Source organism: Haliotis rubra, unplaced genomic scaffold, assembly GCF_003918875.1.
Source record: "Haliotis rubra isolate DU_JTF1 unplaced genomic scaffold, ASM391887v1 Scf240, whole genome shotgun sequence".
Taxonomy (NCBI): Eukaryota; Metazoa; Mollusca; class Gastropoda; order Lepetellida; family Haliotidae; genus Haliotis; species Haliotis rubra.
Window position 1 is genome coordinate 722,685 of NW_025766448.1, and position 21,487 is coordinate 744,171.

The 21,487-nt window shown below is 40.6% G+C and overlaps 1 protein-coding gene across 1 annotated transcript; it reads right to left on the reverse strand.

Moving 5' to 3' along the window:
• Positions 1-416: 416 nt before the first annotated feature.
• LOC124278694 (C-type lectin mannose-binding isoform-like) lies at positions 417-20,048 on the reverse strand. The gene is made up of 4 exons (XM_046714466.1): positions 19,945-20,048; positions 16,707-16,993; positions 5,411-5,596; positions 417-1,131 (listed from the first exon to the last, which is right to left on the reverse strand). Exons 1-4 carry the CDS (start codon positions 20,046-20,048, stop codon positions 920-922), a joined length of 789 nt encoding a protein of 262 aa, XP_046570422.1. The 3' UTR covers positions 417-919.
• Between the last annotated feature and the right edge of the window lie 1,439 nt (positions 20,049-21,487).

Below are 21,487 nucleotides of genomic sequence, written 5' to 3' on the forward strand. Positions count from 1 at the left end.
ATTTGGTTCGTGAGCACATATTTTCAAATATTAATCGTGTTTGGTCAACTGAGTAAATCGCCAGTTAGGCCACACCCTATTTCACGGGTTTGCGCTCGTTAACAGTGTCCGATAGTTTATCAAATGAAATCAGTTTCTATTATCTTATTAAACATGATACAAGTTACAAATGATTTTTCAATCAACTTAAACCAATTCTAAAAAATATATAAATTATATATCAAATGGCATAGCACTATTTTTCGACATCAGGATGAATCAGATATTTACGAAATATATATGGAATCCCTTCGGGGCACTGTTTGCAATACTATAATTTGCCAGTTGGCCATCAGGGCCTTCTGCCGCTTGAAGGCTTTCAAATCTACAGGCCCTGAATGAAATCTGCAGGCCCATTTTGTTAAAGTCAAACAAAAGGACAAAACAAAATAGACTACACTGTACACAATTTCACACTGTTTCTACAAGATCAGTTTATGGCGCAGAGCGAACTTGACATCCTTATAACAAGTGCTGAAATACCAAGAACTGAAACTGTACGTTATCGTAACATGATGGATCATGGATGATTGCAGAACGTTAATAAAGAAAAAAAATATGGGAAAGATTTCAGTTGAAAAAAAGTGACAGGTAATTTACTGAAGGCCACAAGGGCCTGCAAATATTTGAAACTGTCGGCCCGATACAATAACAACCGGCGCTGGGTCTCCGGGCCGGCGATTATTTCGAACGCTGCACTCACTCACTCACTCATGAACTTCCACTGAATCTTTTAAAGAGGAGAAAACATGATACGATAAGTTGAACATTGTTAAGCAATAAATTACACTGCCATGTATCCAAATACACATATGCACTGACAGAAACACACATATGAGTCGCTGAAGATGTGATATGTGTCCGACAGTCCACCAACTCTTCACAGCAGTCTGTATTTACAAACAAACCGATACTTGTTGTTGCACCTGACGTCATCCCAACCTCCACTTCTGTGCGGATTGTAACTTACACAGTTACTAACTCTGGAAGCTAATGGTTCTCCTGGGTTCCAATAGTTGGATGTCAAGGCCGAGCCATCTGCCCAGACCCAGGACTGTTCCGAGGCAATGTCATTCAGTCCAATCCATATGACTGAAAACCAAAGTAAAAAGTGAATCAATCTTTCTACAGGATATGTGTCCACGTGTTGTGTAACGCCAGACTGGCCTATGACAACGATTATGAACCGATTTTGACACTATTAAGCAATTCACTGACCATTCACAAGTATATTCCAATACGTCTATTAGAAGCAAAGGTTGTTGGGAAACCTACTGCCAGGATATCGAAGAATTCCCGATTCTGAGAGCAACATGATGTTAGAAACGGACTCGGGATTCGAATCTGAATATTTTTTTCACATTCGGGATTCGAATCCCGAATATGTTTTTTTTCCAAATTCGGTACGTTTGCAGATTCCACACTCGGCATTCGGTATTTGAACCATCATATGTCATCACCTTTCTAATGTACTAGGTGCTCGTTGTAAAAAATATAAACATCCAAACTTCAGTTTTCGATATTTGGACCTCAAATCTGAGTTTCTTTAAACATTCGGGTTTTGGGATTTGAATCCCGAATCTGAATATTTTTAATATTCGGCATTTTTGCGACATTCGGCATTCGGTATATGAACTCTTATTATGCATTTCCTTTACATATTTGGAATTCGGAACTTCAGTGTCCTTGTAACTACACTCTTTGCACCTTCATCTGTCAAACTTATCTATCTTTGACGTTGCCGTGCACCCTCGGAGATAGTGAACGGTCCTGAAGCTCTTCCGTGCTTGTATGCATGAGTTCTCGTTGAAGATGGAAGAAAGACCAACAAAGTCAATAATTTGAAACACACTTTTATTGAGGGCAATAGTGTATCAATAGCTATGTGAGATCATAGGGGAAATAAACCAGAAGGAAATCTGTTTGTTTGTTTCGTAATTCTGATAATTGTATTACACATTCTTTCTTACTGCTCATGAGAAAATTTGAGATTGACACGTTTGAAGGCAATAATGCATCAAAAACTAGCTGAAGACAAAGGGTAAATTAAGCAAGGTTTGTTTGTTTTGTAATTGTGGTAATTATATTAAACATTCCTCCTTTCTGATAACTGGATTGACTCATTTGAGAACGGAGCTCATCTAGAAACAGTATATAATAACACCCGCACCTCAGAAAGGTTCATATCCAAAATGGAGTCTGAGAGAGAGTTGCGTTTCATACGTCACCTGTATGAATTGTACAACACCAACAAGCGAGTATTGATTTCAAGAGATGAATATCAAACGACCATAAATGAATTGCTGGAAGCTGAAACATCAACAAAGAAGTCTTCCCAACAGTGTTATCTGCTCAAGAAGTATGCAGTCCTTCAATGGGGTGATGTGAAGAAGTTGATTAGGAAGAAAGAAAAACATAAAGATCCTGTATATTTCGTCTCCATTTGAGACACTTTTGGCATCATCCAGAGAGCCCATACTCCAACAGGGCATGGTGGTAGAGACAATATGCTTAAGAACGTTACCAAGAAGTATGCCAACATCACGCATGAATCCCTGAGTTTTTTTCAAGTCTTCCTGCATCCAATACCCACAGAAAAGGAAAAGGACAACTACCAAGGGCGTTGTTGTTCGCCCGATCATCTCCCAAGGACTTCATGAGCACAAGTCGATTTGACAGACATGCAATCCATGTGTCAAATGGATTATGCATTATCATTACCATCTCACTGAGTTCTGTTCCTGTTCATTGGTGCACCAGCAATCTTACAGAGTGACAATGGTTCAGAATTTACTGCTGCTGTCATTGAGGAGGTGTCACAGATGTGGCCTAGCACCAAGATTATACACGGTAAACCACGTCACCCCAAATCCCAAGGTTTCATTGAGCATGTCAGCTGTGATGTGAAGGACATGTTAACATCCTGGATGTCTGACAACAATACTACTGATTGGCCCATGGGACTCAAGTTTGTTCAGTTCGAGCTCACACAGCGGAATCAAGCAGACACCATTTGCTGCCTTTACTGGATCGGATGCACCAACTGGACTAAATTTCTCCAAGCTCCCAGATGAGGTCATTTCAACACTGAAGACGGAAGAAGATCTCATCAATGCCACCATCGCCATGACACATCCTTCAGACCAGCCAGCAGCACCAGATGCGCCACCAGTTACTGTAGCTGTTTCAGATCCCTTATCAGGAGCAGCCATGCCAGATCCAAATCCACCTGTTGTAGCAGATATGCCAGTACCAGATCCACTTGTTGTAGCCGCCGTTCCAGATCTGCCATCATCAGCAAAACTCCTTGCTGCAAAAAGACGTCAGTAGATCAGTATCCAGAGGAAGAGGGCAGTAGACTCTCAGTTGCAACAAGCCGAGAGAATGGTGAAAAGAAGTAAAGTTGTTCTGCCTGAAGTTCAAGTTGGTGACAACATTACAGTTCCCATCCCATCCGTGGACAGAGGTAGAGGTGATCCCTGTAACTTGATTGGTGTGATTACTGACATTAATGACATTGGAATTAAAAAACGAAGAAACAAATTTCCCCCTTGGCTTAATTCCCCTTTGATCTCAGATAGCTTTTTAATGCACTATTGCCCTCAATAAAAGTGTGTTTCAAATTATTGACTTTGTTTTTCGTTCTTCCATCTTCAACGAGAGCTCATGCATACAAGCACGGAAGAGCTTCAGGACCGTTCACTATCTCCGAGGGTGCACGGCAGCATCGAGGATAGATAAGTGTGACAGATGAAGGTGCAAAGAGTATAGTTACAAGGACGCTGATGTTCCGAATTCCAAATGTGTTGATAACCGTGAAGGTCCGGGTTAGAATGAGCCTTCAGGAACCCATGCTTGTCGTAAGAGGCGACTAACGGGATCGGGTGGTCAGGCTCGCTGGCTTGGTTGACACGTGTCATCGGTTCCCCATTAGGCAGATTGATGCTCATGCTGTTGATCACTGGATTGTCTGGTCCAGACTCGATTATTCACAGACCGCCGCCATATAGCTGGAATATTCCTGTGTGCCTGTTTTTCTGTCTTTAAGTGAACATATGTTGTAGCAGATAGATTGCTAGACTAACAGCTAGTCTCTGAAATTAACACATTTTACAGAAAATAAAAGTTTTTAAATTAAGATTGTAAATACAATAAAAGGAGCCAAGGGACCTTCTTCAAGCTGTGGAAATCTTGCCACATTTTCTAGACTTGCGTGTGCTTTCTTGGATATATTTGCTTCAGGGTCTGTACGACAGACTAATAGATTGCTTGAGCACGTATTAGACCGATGTTCATGCTGTTGATCACTGGATTGTCTGGTCCAGACTCGATTATTCACAGACCGCCGCCATATAGCTGGAATATTGCTGAGTGCGGCGTAAAACTAAACTCACTCACTCACTGCATGAAATGCATAATAAGAGTTCAAATACCGAATGCCCAATGCCGAATGCCGAATGTGCAAAAGTAATACACCCGATTGTGAAAAAAATTCAGATTCGTGATTCGAATCCCCAATCCGTTTCTAACTTCATGTTCGCGATTCTGAGTGGTAAAAAACAGGTGAACTTTGCCCAATTGATGTCTTTCAAACCGAACTGTATCACACAAAACACCCATCTCTCGTCAGCCAAGGCTCATATGCATAAACAATGCTTGTCGATGAAATGTTGAATGATCGATATATTTAAGATGAAAGAAAACACTAAAGTGACGATATCTGTTTCAGAAAGCAGAAAGCATGTGTTTGGGCGCATGGAGTCTACCTCGTGTGGTCGTCTAAACCAAAGCACGACAATACTGCAGGGTGTTGTCGTTGGCAGCCAGTAAATCAAAAATAGACTCAAGAAAAATAGGCAAGGGCACCAGTTAAGTTCTATTACACGTCACCCTGAGGTGATTCAAATCGCTACCATTGGTTTGTATTACAAAGGGGTAAGCGCTGTAGTTGGATAAGTGAAAAAAATGCACGTGCGGTAGATGAGCGTTATTTTAGACCAAACCTACTTGTTCTCGGTGTTTCATTTAATGTGCATTCCCCCTTGTAATACAAACCTATAATAGCGATTTGAAACTATAATAGTTTGTTAAACAACTTTTATCCTAAGTTGAATAAAATTCTGAGATTTAAACGTTCAGTTGGCAAGGTAAAATTATAAGGATTCGCAGTTTCAATTTCACTTTATTCGATTTACTTTTTTGTTTAAAGTGAAATTCATTCGGCTAAACGAGAGTTTAGGGAGACAAAGAACCATTATAAGTTTTCATTTTCTGATACATTTTCTAACGTTTTCTCATTAGTTTTGGTGTTCAGTATAACATAACGACCGTCATTTATGAGTATATATTTTGCTGAATCACTAAGACTTACCTCCATTCGATATCAATGATCTCATCAGGTCACGTGTTTTGTCATCATGGATAGGAATCAGATTAGCACCTGCTGAGGCACATTCCTGTTGGGCGTCCGTCCATTCTTTTGTCTCAGTGTAGTACTTATAGCACTGGCCAGATAGTCTTGAGAAGTCATATCCATTGTCTGCTTTGCAACCACGGGCTGTACATATGTACAAGTAAACACGTCTAATAATACCATAGGAAATGTTAAAATGAAACCATCTAGGGACTCGTGTTTTTCGATTTGACACAAAATATTTTCCTCCTTTCACAAAGTAAAGAAGATTTTTCGAAAAGTAAAATGACTACTTCTGAAATGAATAATTTATTATTGAATTCATGCTCTCTCCAACATTAGACGTAAGTTGTAGCTGTGTAATGACGAGTTTAAGCCGCAGAATAATTCTCGAAAGAGATGATAGTGGAATTATTACATGTGAAACCTATTGAGAGTGGGAGAGTACAGTTTCACGTCGGATTATGCAAACTTCCAGCAGTAGCGTCACGCATAGTACCCATGTGGGGAATCGAACCCGGATTTTCGGCTTGACAAACTGATGGATGCTCTTGCTACTTGTGGCAGATATACCTTTGTACATTTATTATTTTAATGGATTTTATTATTTTAATGTTTTCTATTCTGTATATATATAGACCAACTCAAGCCATGACGTGATCAACTGATTGGCCAAGCTAACCCTCCAAGTTAAACCCTTTGTCTAATAGCTTGCACTCAGTCTGCACAAAGTCACTCCATAGAGAAGTTGACAGGGACTGTTCAAATCAGATATATTCTGGAAATATTGCTGTGCTGGTCGACACCCCAGTCTCATCCACAGGGGTGAATTATCGACTAATAAATGCTCCTTCGGGCAATAGCTCACACCCGTAGCGTGTGTTTGTAGTTTGTTGCATTCACTGCCCTGCTACAAATGGAGCCCCCAGTGAGGATATTGCCACCACGGATGACATAGATTGAATGCCAGGAACATCCTGTGAATATTCCTGGAATATGAACACCTGTTTCTGATGACTTTTGACATTGTCTAGTCTGGTAGGATGGGTACAGAATTCAAGTCCCGTGGAAGTTTTGTGATGAAAGCAAGACATTGTGTTTTTTGTATTCATCAGACATGCTAGTTAAATAAAAAGTTTGGTTCCAAGCTGAAATATGGTGCAAATAGTACTTTTGAGCACTGTACAAAGTGGTTGTGGAAAAGGTTGCTAAAAGGTCAGAAGGTCATAATGGGAGAGTTGAATATTTAAAGTTTGAGGTTATTAACTTTATCCAAGTGTGTTTCTCTATTTCATGAAATATTTTATTAAAAGAAAACCCCAAAATATATTTTTTAAATAAAAAAAAATATATAATGAACACTCCCTCTCTCAAAATGGCAGCTAGCAGACGAATTTAAGCAGATGTAGGTTTTGTGCATTATGTAAGTATATGATTGCTTCATTTCATCAACTCAATGTAAATCAAGTTATTAAAGAAAAGTTATGTATGAAACAAAAAAGAGATGTTTATTTTTGTTTGGTGAGACTGTCAGTAAAGGGAGCAGTCCTTATTTCAAAATGTAGTATGTCAATATCAGATTATGATTTATCAATTTCTTATTATTACGCTTGAGGTTTTCTTCTAAAAGCAGAGTTCTTTGAAAATAGATAAGAATATAATGAAATGATGGGGAGAAAACACTATTTTCTGCTTCACACTCTCTCAATTAAATCCCTTGAAATAATTTTCAAGTCATCAGATCGAATAACTTTCTAAAATGGTTATAATCTTTCAAAAAAAACGTATACAAATAAATGTGGGGAGAAATATTTTTATCAGCAGGATAGGAGAAGACACGGTGTCCATATTTAGCTTGTTTGACTTTGGGGATAACAAGAAGGTGTTGATTCCCTGATCTGAGAGATCTAGATGGTGCATAAGCCTGAAGAAGATCTGAGAGTTAGACTGGAGCCGTGTTAGTCATGCACTGGTATGCGAGACAGAATAGTTTGAAGGAGATTCTTTGTTTCACGGGCAGCCAATGAAGGTCCTTTAGAGTTGGTGTGATGTGCTTTTTCTGGTGATCTGGGAGGTAATGCGAGCAGCTAAATTCTGTATGCATTGGAGTTGGTCAGTGACACAAGATGGAGATCCGGCCAAAAGGCTGTTACAGTAGTCCATACAAGATATGACTAGGCTGAGGCAGAGAGTTTTTGAGGCATCTTTGGTAAGAACGGTCTGGCCTTTGATATTGTGGAGATGGGAGTAGCAAGTTTTAGTAACATATTTGACGTGTTCTGTCATACTTAGATCTTGATCGATGACAACATCCAGATCGTTGACAGTGGAAGAAAGAGGAATGGTTGCTCCACAGACACACACAGTAGTAATGTCACACTGCTTGCGTTTTCCAGCCTGTCCCAAAAGAATGGACTCTGTTTTCTCTTAATTTAATTTCAAGGCATTTGATGACATCCATGAATATCTTCTGGCAACAGTCTGATGTCTGACAGAGAGACGCTCTATAGCTGACTCTGTGTTTGGTTGAAATAACTTCCACAGCTGCGTGTCATCTGCGTAGAAGTGGTCAAGATTAAGGTTTGCTACAACAAAGCCAAGTGGAACAGTGTAGAGGGTGAAGATGATCGGACCAAGCACGGATCCTTGAGGGACTCCGCACTCAAGCCTAGATGTGGTTGACACAGACTCACCAACAACAACGGTTTGAGTCCTGTCCTGTAGATAAGATGCCAGCCAGGATAAAGCTGAATCCAAGTTCTGTATCAAGTCTTTGAGGAGTCTCTGGTGATCAGTCGTGTCAAAGGCACTGCTTAGGCCAAGTAATGTGAGCAGGGCCACTTGTCCTGTGTCAATACCACATCGTAGGTCATTCGGGATCTTCAGCAGGGCCGTCTCTGTGCTGTGGTGTGCTCTGCAGGCTGATAGGAACACCTCATAGAGGTTATGCCAGGAAAGGTGGCCCATGAGACGACTGGAGACTGCACGTTCAATGAGTTTGGATATATATGCTAAGTTTGAAACAGGCCTGTAGTTTTTTTGATCCTCCTAATCAAGGCTTGATTTCTTCAGATGTGGCCTAACTAGAGCTGACTTGAGTACACTTGGGGCATAACCAGATGAAGTAGAAGAGTTAATAATCAGCACTAATGTTGGTAAATATCAGTGAAACTATCAATATGAGTAAGAGGCGTGCCATCAAACATTTTTGGAGGAATATCAGCTTCATCCATAGCCGCAGAAGACGAAATCTTGTCATGAATGTTCTTGGATCTTTTGGTAGAAATAATCCGAAAATGTCTGTGCTATTACTTCATTGTCATCAGATGTCGGAAGTGTCGATTCAAAGTGTTTACTCAAGATACTGAACAAAAGTTTGGACAGCAACTTTAGACTTGACTCGTTGGCTTCAATCTTAGAATTGAGATGTTGATTTGTCTGATGACCGTTGTTGAGTGATTTTTGGCTGAAATATGCATTTGGAGATGAATCTCCAGGAAAGATTGTTTTCCATCTGCGTTCTGCTTTCCTCTTGTCTTTTTTTCGCTTGTCGAACTTCAGGTGTGAAGTCCCAAGCAGATGTTTTAGTGACTGGTCACAAATTGTCTTTAAAAGTATCCATATCCAGGGAGCGCATGTTCCTACAGCGAGTAATCTTCACATTTGGACTGGGTATTGAGAGGTCCAAGCTCACAAATATATGGAAATTGTCAGAGAGCTGTAGATCCTATACAGGTACACAACTGACACACGCGTCTGAATCATGGGTAACTATCCAGTCCAGAGTGTGTCCACCTCTGTGGCTTGCCTCTGACACGAGTTGTACACAGTTGTGGACTTCAAGAAGATTAATTATTCGTTTAGTGTCATGGTTATCCTTGTTGTCAAAATGGAAATTGAAGTCGCCTACGATGATAATAGCTACTTCGTCAACTTATCCAGTCTGTGCCGAGACGGTGCCGAGCAGTAATTGCTGCCAATGGTGGCCATACAAAGAACTGACTTTGACGCCACCTTGTGGACTCAAGAGAACAGAAACACAACAGTAAAGGCTTTGTCTATAGACGTTTGAATTTTCACCTTTTTACCATTGGGATTACATGAAATAATAGCTCTTAAACTAATGCAAGAAATTCTTCTAAAAAATGGCTTGTGCGTTTCTTTTTTTTGAAGAGTATATTTCTGGGTCGCAGTTTCATGTAAAGACCTCTTCTATAGTTGATAAACAGGGTAAAAAGTATATTCCTTTTTCATATTGTACTAGTTCTATACAAAATATATGCCTTGTGAAGAAATGGGTTTTTTATTCATCATTAAAACTTTTAGAGCTAAAAATGACTCTTTAATGTAAATTTAAGACTAAAATCAAACTAAAAAGATCTGGTGACTTACAGCATATGAGAAATATATTCCGTAACCAAATATGCATGGTATTTGATATTAAAACTATTGTTTTGTTCTGAGTTTTTTGCAACTTTTTCAGTTCCCGGTTAAATTTTGGCGGCCATCTTGGATTTTGAGCTAAAAATAGCTTTCGCATCAATATTCAGATTGGAACCAAACATTTTTTTAAACTCCTTTAACATATAAACACAAAAGAATATATGATTTGCTTTCATCAAAAACTTTCACGGAATCCCATAAGCTCCTTGACTAGCATTATACATGCGTATATGTCAGCTCCAGCCTGTGTACACCTGCCTAGGTTTCTTACTGTTGTATTTCTGTATACAGCTTGTGCTGTTTCAGAGTGATGTTAAACACAACTCGCCCACTCACCCCTTCGTCCTTTTGTGTATATATTTATACATTTTCTTCTAGTGTGCTTTAATGGGAGGATTTGTCTTTAGATTGGTTCGGTGTTAGTGTCTGAACTTTCCAGACATTCCACTTGTTCTTTTGTTCGCCATAGCAATTTGGGAACTGTTTTAAACAGATATCAAATGACATGTAGATATCATTGTAGTTCCCTTGTATTCTGATATGGACAGCATAATGTGCTGTTTGCTTCATTATTACTTACCATAGTTGAATCACAGCTCAGTCGTACTTCTATGTTTTCCCACATGTGGCTTTAGTCACAGGGATGTTATGTACCAGTAGGGCACTTTATGTCATTGAGTATTCGCATGTTCGCACCACGAAATTGATGCTTCCCTGATTACAGTGGCTAGTCCTGCTACCTTGTTCTGCTTTTGAGCGATTGAAGTATTCCTTTGTTTACTTCTGCTACATCAATTAACCATGGAGTTCAAGGATGAAGAGTTGGACGGAATGGTCACACTCTTTAAGAGGCTGGGGATGCAACCAAAGGCTGATACGCCTGAGGATTTTAAGGCCTGGATCAAGGGCATGTATTCCCAAGAAGGTTCTCTTTAAAGGGAAGAGGAAGAGACATCTGGACCTGGTGTTACTCATATCCCTCAGCCAGTAACACCAGATGTTAGGCCTGTAGCTGTAGCTTATCATCAGTTTCAGAAGCTACCTTTGTTTAGCGGTGATTTTCAGGGCAAGGATGCTTCATTTGACCTTTAGACTTATGAAGTTGATTGTCTCTTGAAATCAACGCAATACACCCCAGATGTTATGGATCAGGCCATTAGGCATTCCTTGAAGGGCGAAGCAGCAAGAGTAGCAATGAGATTAGGATCCAAGGCTTCAACACAGGATTTGCTGAACAAACTCTACAGTATTTATGGTACTGTTCAACGCAAGGAAGCTCTGTTAGCTTAGTTTTATAGTGCTTCCCAAGGTTAAACTGAGGACGTGGCTACTGGGGGATGCCGTTTGGAACACCCGTTATCGAAAGTCACAGATCATCACACCATTCCTTTTCAAGATCAGGATGACATGCTGAGGAACATGTTGTGGGGTGGCCTTAGGCCATCACTCAAGAGTGTATCTGGTCATAAGTTCGATTCAATACCCTCTTTTGATGGACTGAGGATATCCTTGAGGGGGATCGAGTATGACATGAAGCAAGGACAAGATCCAACGCCATCAACTAGGAATAGGACAGCTACTGCTAAGATGGCCTCAGAGTCAAATGTGGTGACCAAGAAAGATATTGAATGTCTGACTTCCGCCATCCAACAGCTACACAGTGGGGTCTCCGATATGAAGATCAAGCAACAGGAGACAGCCCATGTCCACCAGCACCAGTCATTCGCCTCCAGTCAACAAAGTTACCCTAAAGGTAGATACCAATGTAGTTTGTCATCTAACCCTCAGGATGAGACTGCAATCCCATTGGGATCCTACTTGCCCCAGAGCTTAGGTAAAGGACCATATCACAGAATACCACCAGGCACAGGTGATACCGTTAATCCTGACTACAGAGGTACTGGAACTGACTCTAGTCACAGGAGATTTAGACTTACATCACCTATGTCTAGTTCCCAGACAGGTGCACCGAGGAACCAGTACCAACCACCAAACGAGAGAATTTATCCTCATTCTACAAGGTCACAGGAAGTCATTTGCTACAGATGTGGTTACCCAGGACACATTGCCATTGGATGTCGAGTTCGTCTGGACCATCTTCGTCATCCTTTAAACTGGCAAGGGTGTATGGGCAGGGGTCACCAATAGACTCGCTTCAGAACCCCAACAGAGTACCTGAAGAGTTAGTTGGTTGTGCAAACGAAGACAACATCCTGCTTGATGGTAAACCTGTTCGAGCCTTGCTGGACACCGGAGCGACTGTGTCCATTGTATCTGAAGCATTTTTATGAGAAACAGTTATAGCACATTGCCTTACAGCCACAAGGAGATATATTGGACATTGAGTGTGCTGGCGGCGAGACATTGCCATACAAAGGATTTATTAAAGTGGATGTATCTGTCACTGGAGGAGGTGTTGATGTTGGTGCTTCTAGGAACAAACATCTTAACCTGTTTATTGAATACCTGCAGGAATCAACATGGAGTCAAGTTTCTACAGAAAGCCCCATTGCACACACCATGGTATTTAACCTACAGGACTATTGTTCTGGGAGAAAAGGAACTGGAAAGGAACAAGTGGAGACTTGGACTGGTGAGGAGCGCTGAGGAGAAGAATGTTATGATCCCTGCTAATAGTATAGTTGTAGTGAAAGGTCAGCTATCAAAGGGACTGAAGACACCTAGACTTTGTGCCCTCTTACAACCAACTTCCCAGGCCTCCATTTCTTCTGATGTTGACATAGCTCCAACAGTTATCACTTATGATAAGAACAGTCCTGATGACATTGAAGTCCATGTTTTCAACGTCACCACCCATACTATAGTTATACCTCCCCGATCGTTACTTTGTGAACTGCAACCAGTGACTCTGCAAGAAGCACCATGTGGACAACCTGTAGATGAGGAGACTCTAATGGAACAATTGGATATAGAGAAAGAGGATTTGACGTCTCAGGAGATAGAGCAAGGTCTTGATGTTATCCTGAGGTTTAAGGAAATTTTTTCCAAGCATGAAGGGGATCTTGGCCACTCATCAGCTGTTCAACACAGAATTGATTTAACCAATGATCATCCTTTCAAACAGAGACATCGTCGAATACCACCAGCCATGTTTGATGAGGTTCGGAGTCACTTGCAACAACTCTTGTCTGCCGGGGTCATCCGAAGTTCTCACAGCCCTTGGGCATCAAATGTCGTCTTAGCAAGGAAGAAGAATGGAACTCTGAGGATGTGTATAGATTTTAGACAGCTTAATCGTCGTACCATCAAGGATGCTTATGCCTCACCACGTATCGAGGAGCTGTTAGACTGTTTGGGAGGTATGACCTACTTTTCGGTTCTCGATATGAAGAGCGGGTACCATCAGGTTGAGATCAAGGAGAGCCATAAGGAAAGAACTGCCTTTACTGTTGGACCTTTGGGTTTCTTCGAATATAACCGAATGCCATTTGGACTCTCCAATGCCCCAGTGACTTATCAGCGTCTTATGGAACAATGTCTAGAGGGTCTCCATCTGAAGACTTGCCTCATCTACCTTGATGACCTCATCATCTTCTCCAAGACATACGAGGAGCATATTCGACATCTGGAGATGGTTTTCAAGCGACTCCAAGAATGTGGCCTCAAGCTTGCTCCGAAAAAGTGCAAATTTTTCAAACGCCGGGTGAGATATGTCGGGTATATCGTTTCTGCTGATGGTATTGAGGCAGACCCAGAGAAGGTGGACAAGATAAAGAACTGGCCAACACCATCAATACCTGAGGAAGTTAGAAAGTTTCTTGGATTTGCTGGTTATTACCGTAAATTTGTGAAGAATTTTTCCAGTATTGCAAGACCTCTGTTTGACTCGATGCCAAAGACTGTCAAGAAATCAAGGAAACAAACCTCAAAGACAAAGGATTTTGAGTGGGGTCAGGACCAGCAAAGAGCCTTTGATAAGATCAAGATGCTCCTTTCTATGCCTCCGGTTCTTGGGTATGCTGACTACACAAACCCCTTTCGAGCTTCATACAGATGCAAGCAGTCAAGGTTTGGGAGCAGTGCTCTATCAGCACCAGGATGGCCACCCACGGGTCATAGCATACGCAAGTAGAGGACTGAAACCTTCTGAATGAAACTACTCTGCCCATAAATTGGAATTTTTGTGCTTAAAGTGGTCAATTTCAGAAAAGTTCCACGATTATTCGTATGGCAATGACTTCATCGTGATGACTGATAATGAAATAAGACAAGACCAGATAGGACACAGTTTCTTGAGAATCAAGAGATGACAACCCTGTTGAAGAGTTTTCAACACTTTCAACTGAAGCGAGGTGTTCTGTATCGAGTCATCAACAGAGATGGAGAAGAACAGGAACAGTTAGTCCTTCCAACCAGATGTCGATCGGCCGCATTACGAAGTCTCCATGACAATGTTGGACATCCAGGGAGAGACAGGACCTTGGCACTTATCAAAGACAGATTTTATTGGCCTGGAATGACAAAGGATGTAGAGGCCCATGTTCAACAATGTGTACCATGTTTGCGTCGTAAAACACCAACGGGAAGAGCACCACTGGTCAGTATAGAAACCTCACAGCCTCTAGAGCTTGTGTGCATGGACTTTCTCACTCTAGAGCCATCAAAGGGTGGGCAGCAACATGTTCTAGTAGTGACTGACCACTTCACCCGTTATGCCAAGGCCTACCCAACCAAGAACATGACGGCCAAGACAACTGCTGAAGTTTTCTTCAACAATTCCATCATACATTACGGGATTCCTAAACGCATCCACTCGGATCAAAGAGCCAACTTCACTGGTAAGCTCATGCAGGAGTTATGTCAGCTGCTGAAGATCAACAAGTCACGGACTACACCATACCACCCAATGGGGAATGGAATGTGTGAACGCTTCAACAGGACTCTCTGCAACATGCTTGGGACTCTTGATCCGGACAGTAAGAAGAATTGGCGAGCCCACGTTGGACCATTAGTGCATGCATACAACTGTACTCGCCATGAATCTACAGGCTTTGCACCATTCTTTTTGATGTATGGACGCCATCCACGTCTCCCAGTGGACATAGCCTTTGGACTTGACATGGAGACAGCCAAGCAGAAGTCCATGGCCAGTTACACTAATGAATTGAAAGATCGCCTCACCCAGGCCTATGACATAGCCGCTACTGCTGCCAGGAAATCCCAGTCCAGGAACAAGAGTCTCTACGACCAGAAAGCTAGAGCAGCCATTCTTGAAAAAGGTGACAGAGTACTTATGAAGGTTGTTGCATTTGATGGCAAGCACAAGTTAGCTGACAAATGGGAGCAAGACATTTATGTTATCTTGGACCAACCAAATCCATCCATACCAGTGTTTGTCCTTGGTAAGGAGAATGGACAAGGACGGACAAGAACCTTGCATAGGAATTTATTACTTCCCAAACCAAGAAAAAACAAGCCTTCACAACCAACACCAAAAGTTAAGCAGACACCCACAGAAGACACCACAGGCAGCTCACAGAGTGAAGAGGGACTAGACGAAGGAGAAGACATTGTGTTCATCTCCACTCAACATTTGGATTCTTCAGGGTCAGCTCTTTATCAAGCTGACAGGCCACTTGAAGATAAGCTGAATGAAGATACTGAGAATGAGGACCAGACCAACTTTGAAACTGAGGAAACTGTAGATGCTGAAGAACACGAGCAGCATTCGGAAGAATCTCCAGTTCAGCCTGTGGATGTCCCAGCCGACACAGAACCTCCAGCTCATCCTGTGGATGTCCCACCAGACACAGAACCTCCAGTTCAGGTTGTGGATGTCCCACCAGATAGAGAGCCTGCTGCTGATACACCACTGCCACCAGACCCTCAACCAAGGAGATCCGTTCGAGATCGGAGACCACTCAGTTGGATGAGCAGAGGCGAGTTTGCACTTTCGGCAGTTACTCAACCAGACTGGTTAGCTCGAGCAAACTATCTCAGTTCTCTAATAGAGGAGGGGGGTGCTCGAGGGCCAACCAAAACGTCTTTCCGATGCATTACTGGATTTGGTCACCGGAAAGAATAAATGACGAGGACGTCATTTCAAGGAAGGGGGAAGTGTGTGGCAGATATAACTTTGTACATAGGGATTTTATTATTTTAATGTTTTCTATTCTGTATATATATATTTATCAGTAGGATAGTTAAGATATAGGTCATGTGTCCCTCAAGCCCTTAACAAACTCAAGCCATGACGTGCTAAACTGATTGGCCAAGCTAACCCTCCAAGTTAAACCCTTTGTCTAATAGCTTGCACTCAGTCTGCACAAAGTCACTCCACAGACAAGTTGACAGGGACTGTTCAAATCAGACAAATATTGCTGTGCTGGTCGACACCCCAGTCTCATCCACAGGGGTGAATTATCGAAATGCTCCTTCGGTTCACTTCATGGTCAGCTAAACGTTCTAAAACAATCATTTGCGTATATTAAGAGTGTTTTGAAAACAGATCAAGAAAAGAAATGTGGTATCTGCAGAAATACACTCGCATTTGCAAAACATAATCTTCCAAGGGGAACCTTTACAGATTGGTAATCCTGACCTCTTGTTGAAAGGGTGCTTTGGTAGGCAAGCCATGCCGACGGCCCGATCTCAAACATGTTATCATATGTAAATTGAAATGTCATGTCGAAGATCCGGATTCGATTACTTAAATGGGTACAATGAGTGAAGCGCATTTCTGGTGTCCCCCACCATGGTATTGCTGGAATATTGTTAAACGCGTAACCATAAACATTCATATATACAAATGAAAGTTGTCAAAAGAGTAGATGTGTTTCTTTATATCTACCTTTGTCAATTATATAGTAGCGAATGTTGAGTGCTTCTTCCAGGTCCCCTCTATGGTACACCGGGTCCATCAGTGTGTTGGAGAGGTAGCAGTATCCGTCGCGTTGGTCATAGAAGAAAGAGTTACATCTAATGTCCTCCAAACACTTTGAAGCACATTTGACACGAGACATGGATACGTTCACTGGGATGACGTCTGAAGGTAACAGTCGAGTAAATCCCAAAATAAAGTTAACTGACACACACAGGAAACAGGACATTTTTACAACTTGTTCTTGTCGCCCTACTCTGAGAATAGTACATGTTGTCAGGAAACTGATGAACACATACATTATTTCAGGCTTTGTTAATGGAATCGATTCTTGGAACGTGGTTCCACCAATAGATTCTGTGTACCAACTGGCTATAACGACACGCACCTGCAATTCTTTACATAAGATCTGCGATGACACAAAGGGGTTTCAAATTCTACTCAATAATTATAGACTGAAACAAGACGACTGGTAAACAAATAATGCCATTCTTAATGTTAAAGATACAAGAACATTGAAACAGCGATTTCCTCGCGCATTAATTGTCAACTAAGACATAAGGCCTGTAGCTTTTCTCTGGACTACGAGAATGCTTGTCTGTTGTTGATATGTGTGTCTATGTTGATGCATGGGAGTTACATTCGCCTTCGTGTTAACACAGCTTCGTGTAACGAGACTCTCAAACATATTTGATCTTGTACTTTGTGACGGCTGTGTCATGGCACAGAGCTTTGAATATGTACGGGCTATTCTCTGTGTTGTATATTTCAATGCCTGTAGTACGAAACTGTGAGTCGTAAGACAATAATCGCAAATTGTAAAATGATCGTTGTCTTTCATGCCAACTAAACAAAGCTTTGTTTGATAACCTTCAGTCTATTGTTGCCTGAAAACCCTCTGCAATACGTTTTTCTCTCTTGAGGATGAAATGAAATATTTATTCGGGTACTGATTGACATGAAGACTTCCATGAAGTGAAAGTCGCATCAGTGGAAAGGAATGAAGTGATCTCACACAAGCAATGTCTCCTGTGGGAGCCAGTTTTGGATCATAAATACATTCATGCAACTGTTCTAACCAGCTGATTTATGAAGTCGACCATTTGGCATTGAAATGGAACTCATTTCAAAAGATTGGTGTTATCATGAAACACGTTCAAATAAATTCATTTAACAAAACTGTGACACACTTAAATGAAGAATTACAGTACTTTATTGAATTTTCTGATTGTACCTCAAAAGGGTGAAAGTCAAACAAATGTCGCCGCCTAAGCATTGCTGACGGGGGTGGGGGTGGGGGTAGGGGTGTGTATCCAGGAGGAGGGTATTGCCATACGTGAGGCGGCGAGAAGACTTTGTTTCTGCAATAATTGACCTTAACCACCAATAAAATTTGTTTTCATCGTATCATATGTGTTTTCTTTATAATACACAAATTCGTACTGGTTTGCTGTCCTTTGTTTACAGCGTTCTTACAGAGGTGTAGTCACACTTTTAGTCTTATTTTAAAGGTTAATAATTATAGGTATCTTGGGGTTGTCTTCACACCAATTTTGTCATGGTCAAAGGCACAAAGCTGTTTAGCAGCTCAGGCTAACAAGGCACTGATGTCATTATATAATTATCAAAGAAAGCATGGTTTTGTCTCTTGTACTGATGCCTTCAAGATATTTAATACGATTTATTGTTCCAATTATTTCATATGGAGCTGATTTTTGGGTACCCACTATTGTAAAACCATTGCATAAGAACACATGTGATGTTATGGTACTTGGTGAATGTGGTAGAGTACCACTTCAGTATAACTATATGTTAAAACTAATAACATATTGGTGTAGAATAATTCAATTAGATTATAATCGTTTACCTTGTCTTATTTAATGCTTTAAAACCTTGATGATGTGGGTAGAACTACTTGGGCCTCTCATGTGAGAAACATTTTATTTCAATTCGGTTTCGGAATTGCGTGGATAGGTCAAGATATTCGCCATGTGAACATGTTTATTTCTATTTTTACAGCGATTGTTTGACTCCTTTGAGCCAGGAATTGTATTACTTCACTCCTTGAGGCCAGGAATGGCCAGGAACTGTATTACTTCACTTGAGCCAGGAATGGCACTTGAGCAAGTGTCAAACTTATTGTCAATTTAAAACAATGTTACATGTTGAGTCTTATCTTTCAATTGACATTCCACGGCATTTAAGAACTGTTATCTGTAAATTCAGGTGTAATAATTTCAGGGTAGCGATTGACACAGGCAGGCATTGCAATTTAACTGCTAGTGAAAGATTTTGCCTATATTGTCATAGTAAAAAAATTTCTTGTTGAAAATGAATTTCATGTCTTGATGATCTGTCCGTTATGAAGAAAGAAGAGAATGTCTTCATAATAGCATAGGAAATAGCCCTTCTATGGACAATTTTGTTAGAATTATGTCAAGTACTGGTAAAAATATAATATTTAGTTTGTAAAGGTTTTTATATAAAGTCTTTAGGATGAGGTGAAATACAACAAATTATAATTAGATCTTCAGTGTACTATGCTGAAATATTATTTGATAGTTTAGTGTAGCATCTCTATTGTTATTTTACGAGAGCTTTTTTGTCTCGTCCGGTGACAAGATACCTGCAACATGACCAGCATGAATACACTTGTTAAACCCTTTTGGAATATATGGGCCATGGCCCTGAATACTCGAAATAAATTGTCTGTCTGTAGTCACAGTTGAATGCAGCACCGTCGAGGTGTCCATACATTATAACACTCGCACTACATGTGTCTAAACGTGATTACACGTAATTATTTATTTTTAAACTCTAGGCCCAACAGAAAACTGTCTGAAGTCCTCAATCAACGGAGTCGCCTCCGTTTGCCACCACCCTCCTGTTCTGCAGTCGGCCAATGAGTGCACAATGGGGGATTAACCATAGTCTGTTTTTATTTTTGCCATGAATTGTGGTGGCAAAGGTCTAATTGAAGTGTCTAGTAGACAAGGTAAGTGTAGATATACAAAGATAACTGTAGGTAACAAAATAAATGTGGTGGCAAAGTGAAATCAAGCATAGATAATTAGGTAACAGTAGACCTTTTGCTTGTTTTTATGTGTGTTTTTAAAGCTTAATTTTAATTTTCACTGGTTTAAAACATAATTTTATTTCGCCAAAGCAAAACATGGATGGGCGAACAACGTATGATGAGACAGCAAACGCCGCTGTTGTCTCCAGCAGCTGGATACATACAACCATCATGGTTTTAAGTTCATTCAGGGAAGTAGCGTTAACAGCTTCATCGGGCAAAGAATTCAACGACATAATCGCGCTCGGAAAATATTATTGAGAATATCTTTGCGTTCTACAGTTAGTTGTTTGAATAGAAATACTGTTTCTAAGATTATACTTGCTTTGTTGAATTACTCTACCTGAAACTCGTTCAGATAATCAAGAGTCAGGCGATGATACATTTTATAGAAAGTTAATAGTTTGAGCGATATGGTCTTTCTTTCAATGTGCTGTAATAGGTTCCCCTGTATATTTTATCGTGACTGGTGCCACGAGCCGCATCCAATATAGTTATTGATGCGTCTAAATGTAATTTTGCCAATACAATCGCCTGTCCAGTCGTACAATTATCCTATATATGACAATAGTAGTCGAGGGAAGGTTATACTCCCTCAGTCTTACTAGGATTAAAAAATAACTTGCCACTTTCTAGCCCAATCTGAAATCTTTGTTAATGTTTATAAGTTTGGTGTTATAAAATATTCGTGTGAAACGTGTACATATGTTTTGTTAATATCCTTGAATTTATATTGTACAATAAATGTAACCTCAGATTGATATTGTTCTTTTCCATATTTCTTGTCAGTGGACTTGCAATTTTACATATAAACATACGCTATCTAACCAAAGACGTCAACCACATAAGATAGGAAACAGACTATAACAAGAAATTCACTGAGCTGTAGGCCCTAATCCATTAAAACAACTGTGGTGGTGGTGGCAAAGTGAGACTAAAACCAATCAACAGAGAACAAGGATATATCATCCCATCGACCTACAATGAACTGATGGAGACAAAGCAGAACAAAGCACTCCATCATTGCTGAATTCATCCGATCAGCTATAAGTTGCAAGTTATTCCGCCTCATGAACAGATGGCTTCCTCCTATTATTGTTACTGCATTTTATTACCATTGTTGTTATTCATTGTACATTAATCCGCGCCTTCTTGATGCATACCGCCATAACTTCTTTGAGTGGCATTGTTTAGATGTTGAGAGTAATATACAGACAAACTTTATGGATAAACAACTTCTATATTCAGGTAGATGCGACGTTTCGATACAGATTCTTGTTTCGTTGTCAAGCAAGTATGGTGTAAAGGTAGATAACAAGGGACTATATTCAGTATATAATAAACTAAAAACAACAAGGACGTGAATTGGGATGTACAGTAACAATGTGATGACAAGGATTACAAGTAGAAGCCAGTGACTAGAGATACAAGTAGAAGCCAATGACTAGAAATACAAGTAAGAAGCCAGTGACAGAGAGAGAGCCCTAAGGGTGTGATTTACAAAATAGACTGCAACTGTATTGGACAATCATATATTGGTGGAAACATCAAGACCAATCAACACCAGAGTTAAAGAACACTTGGTGTCTGCAAGCAGAATCGGAGAAGAAAATGTTCAGTTATCTCTGAACATACCATAGGAACAACCTCAGTCATCAAAATCAACTGGACAGAG

Coding starts and splice junctions, on each gene's coding strand:
- LOC124278694 (XM_046714466.1), bottom strand. CDS start 20,048: ATGTCGTTGAATTCTTTGCCCGATGAAGCTGTTAACGCTACTTCCCTG. Junction 16,994..19,944: donor CTGCTGGAGACAACAGCGGC/GTTTGCTGTCTC, acceptor TACTATTCTCAG/AGTAGGGCGACAAGAACAAG. Junction 5,597..16,706: donor CTACTATATAATTGACAAAG/GTAGATATAAAG, acceptor ACATATGTACAG/CCCGTGGTTGCAAAGCAGAC.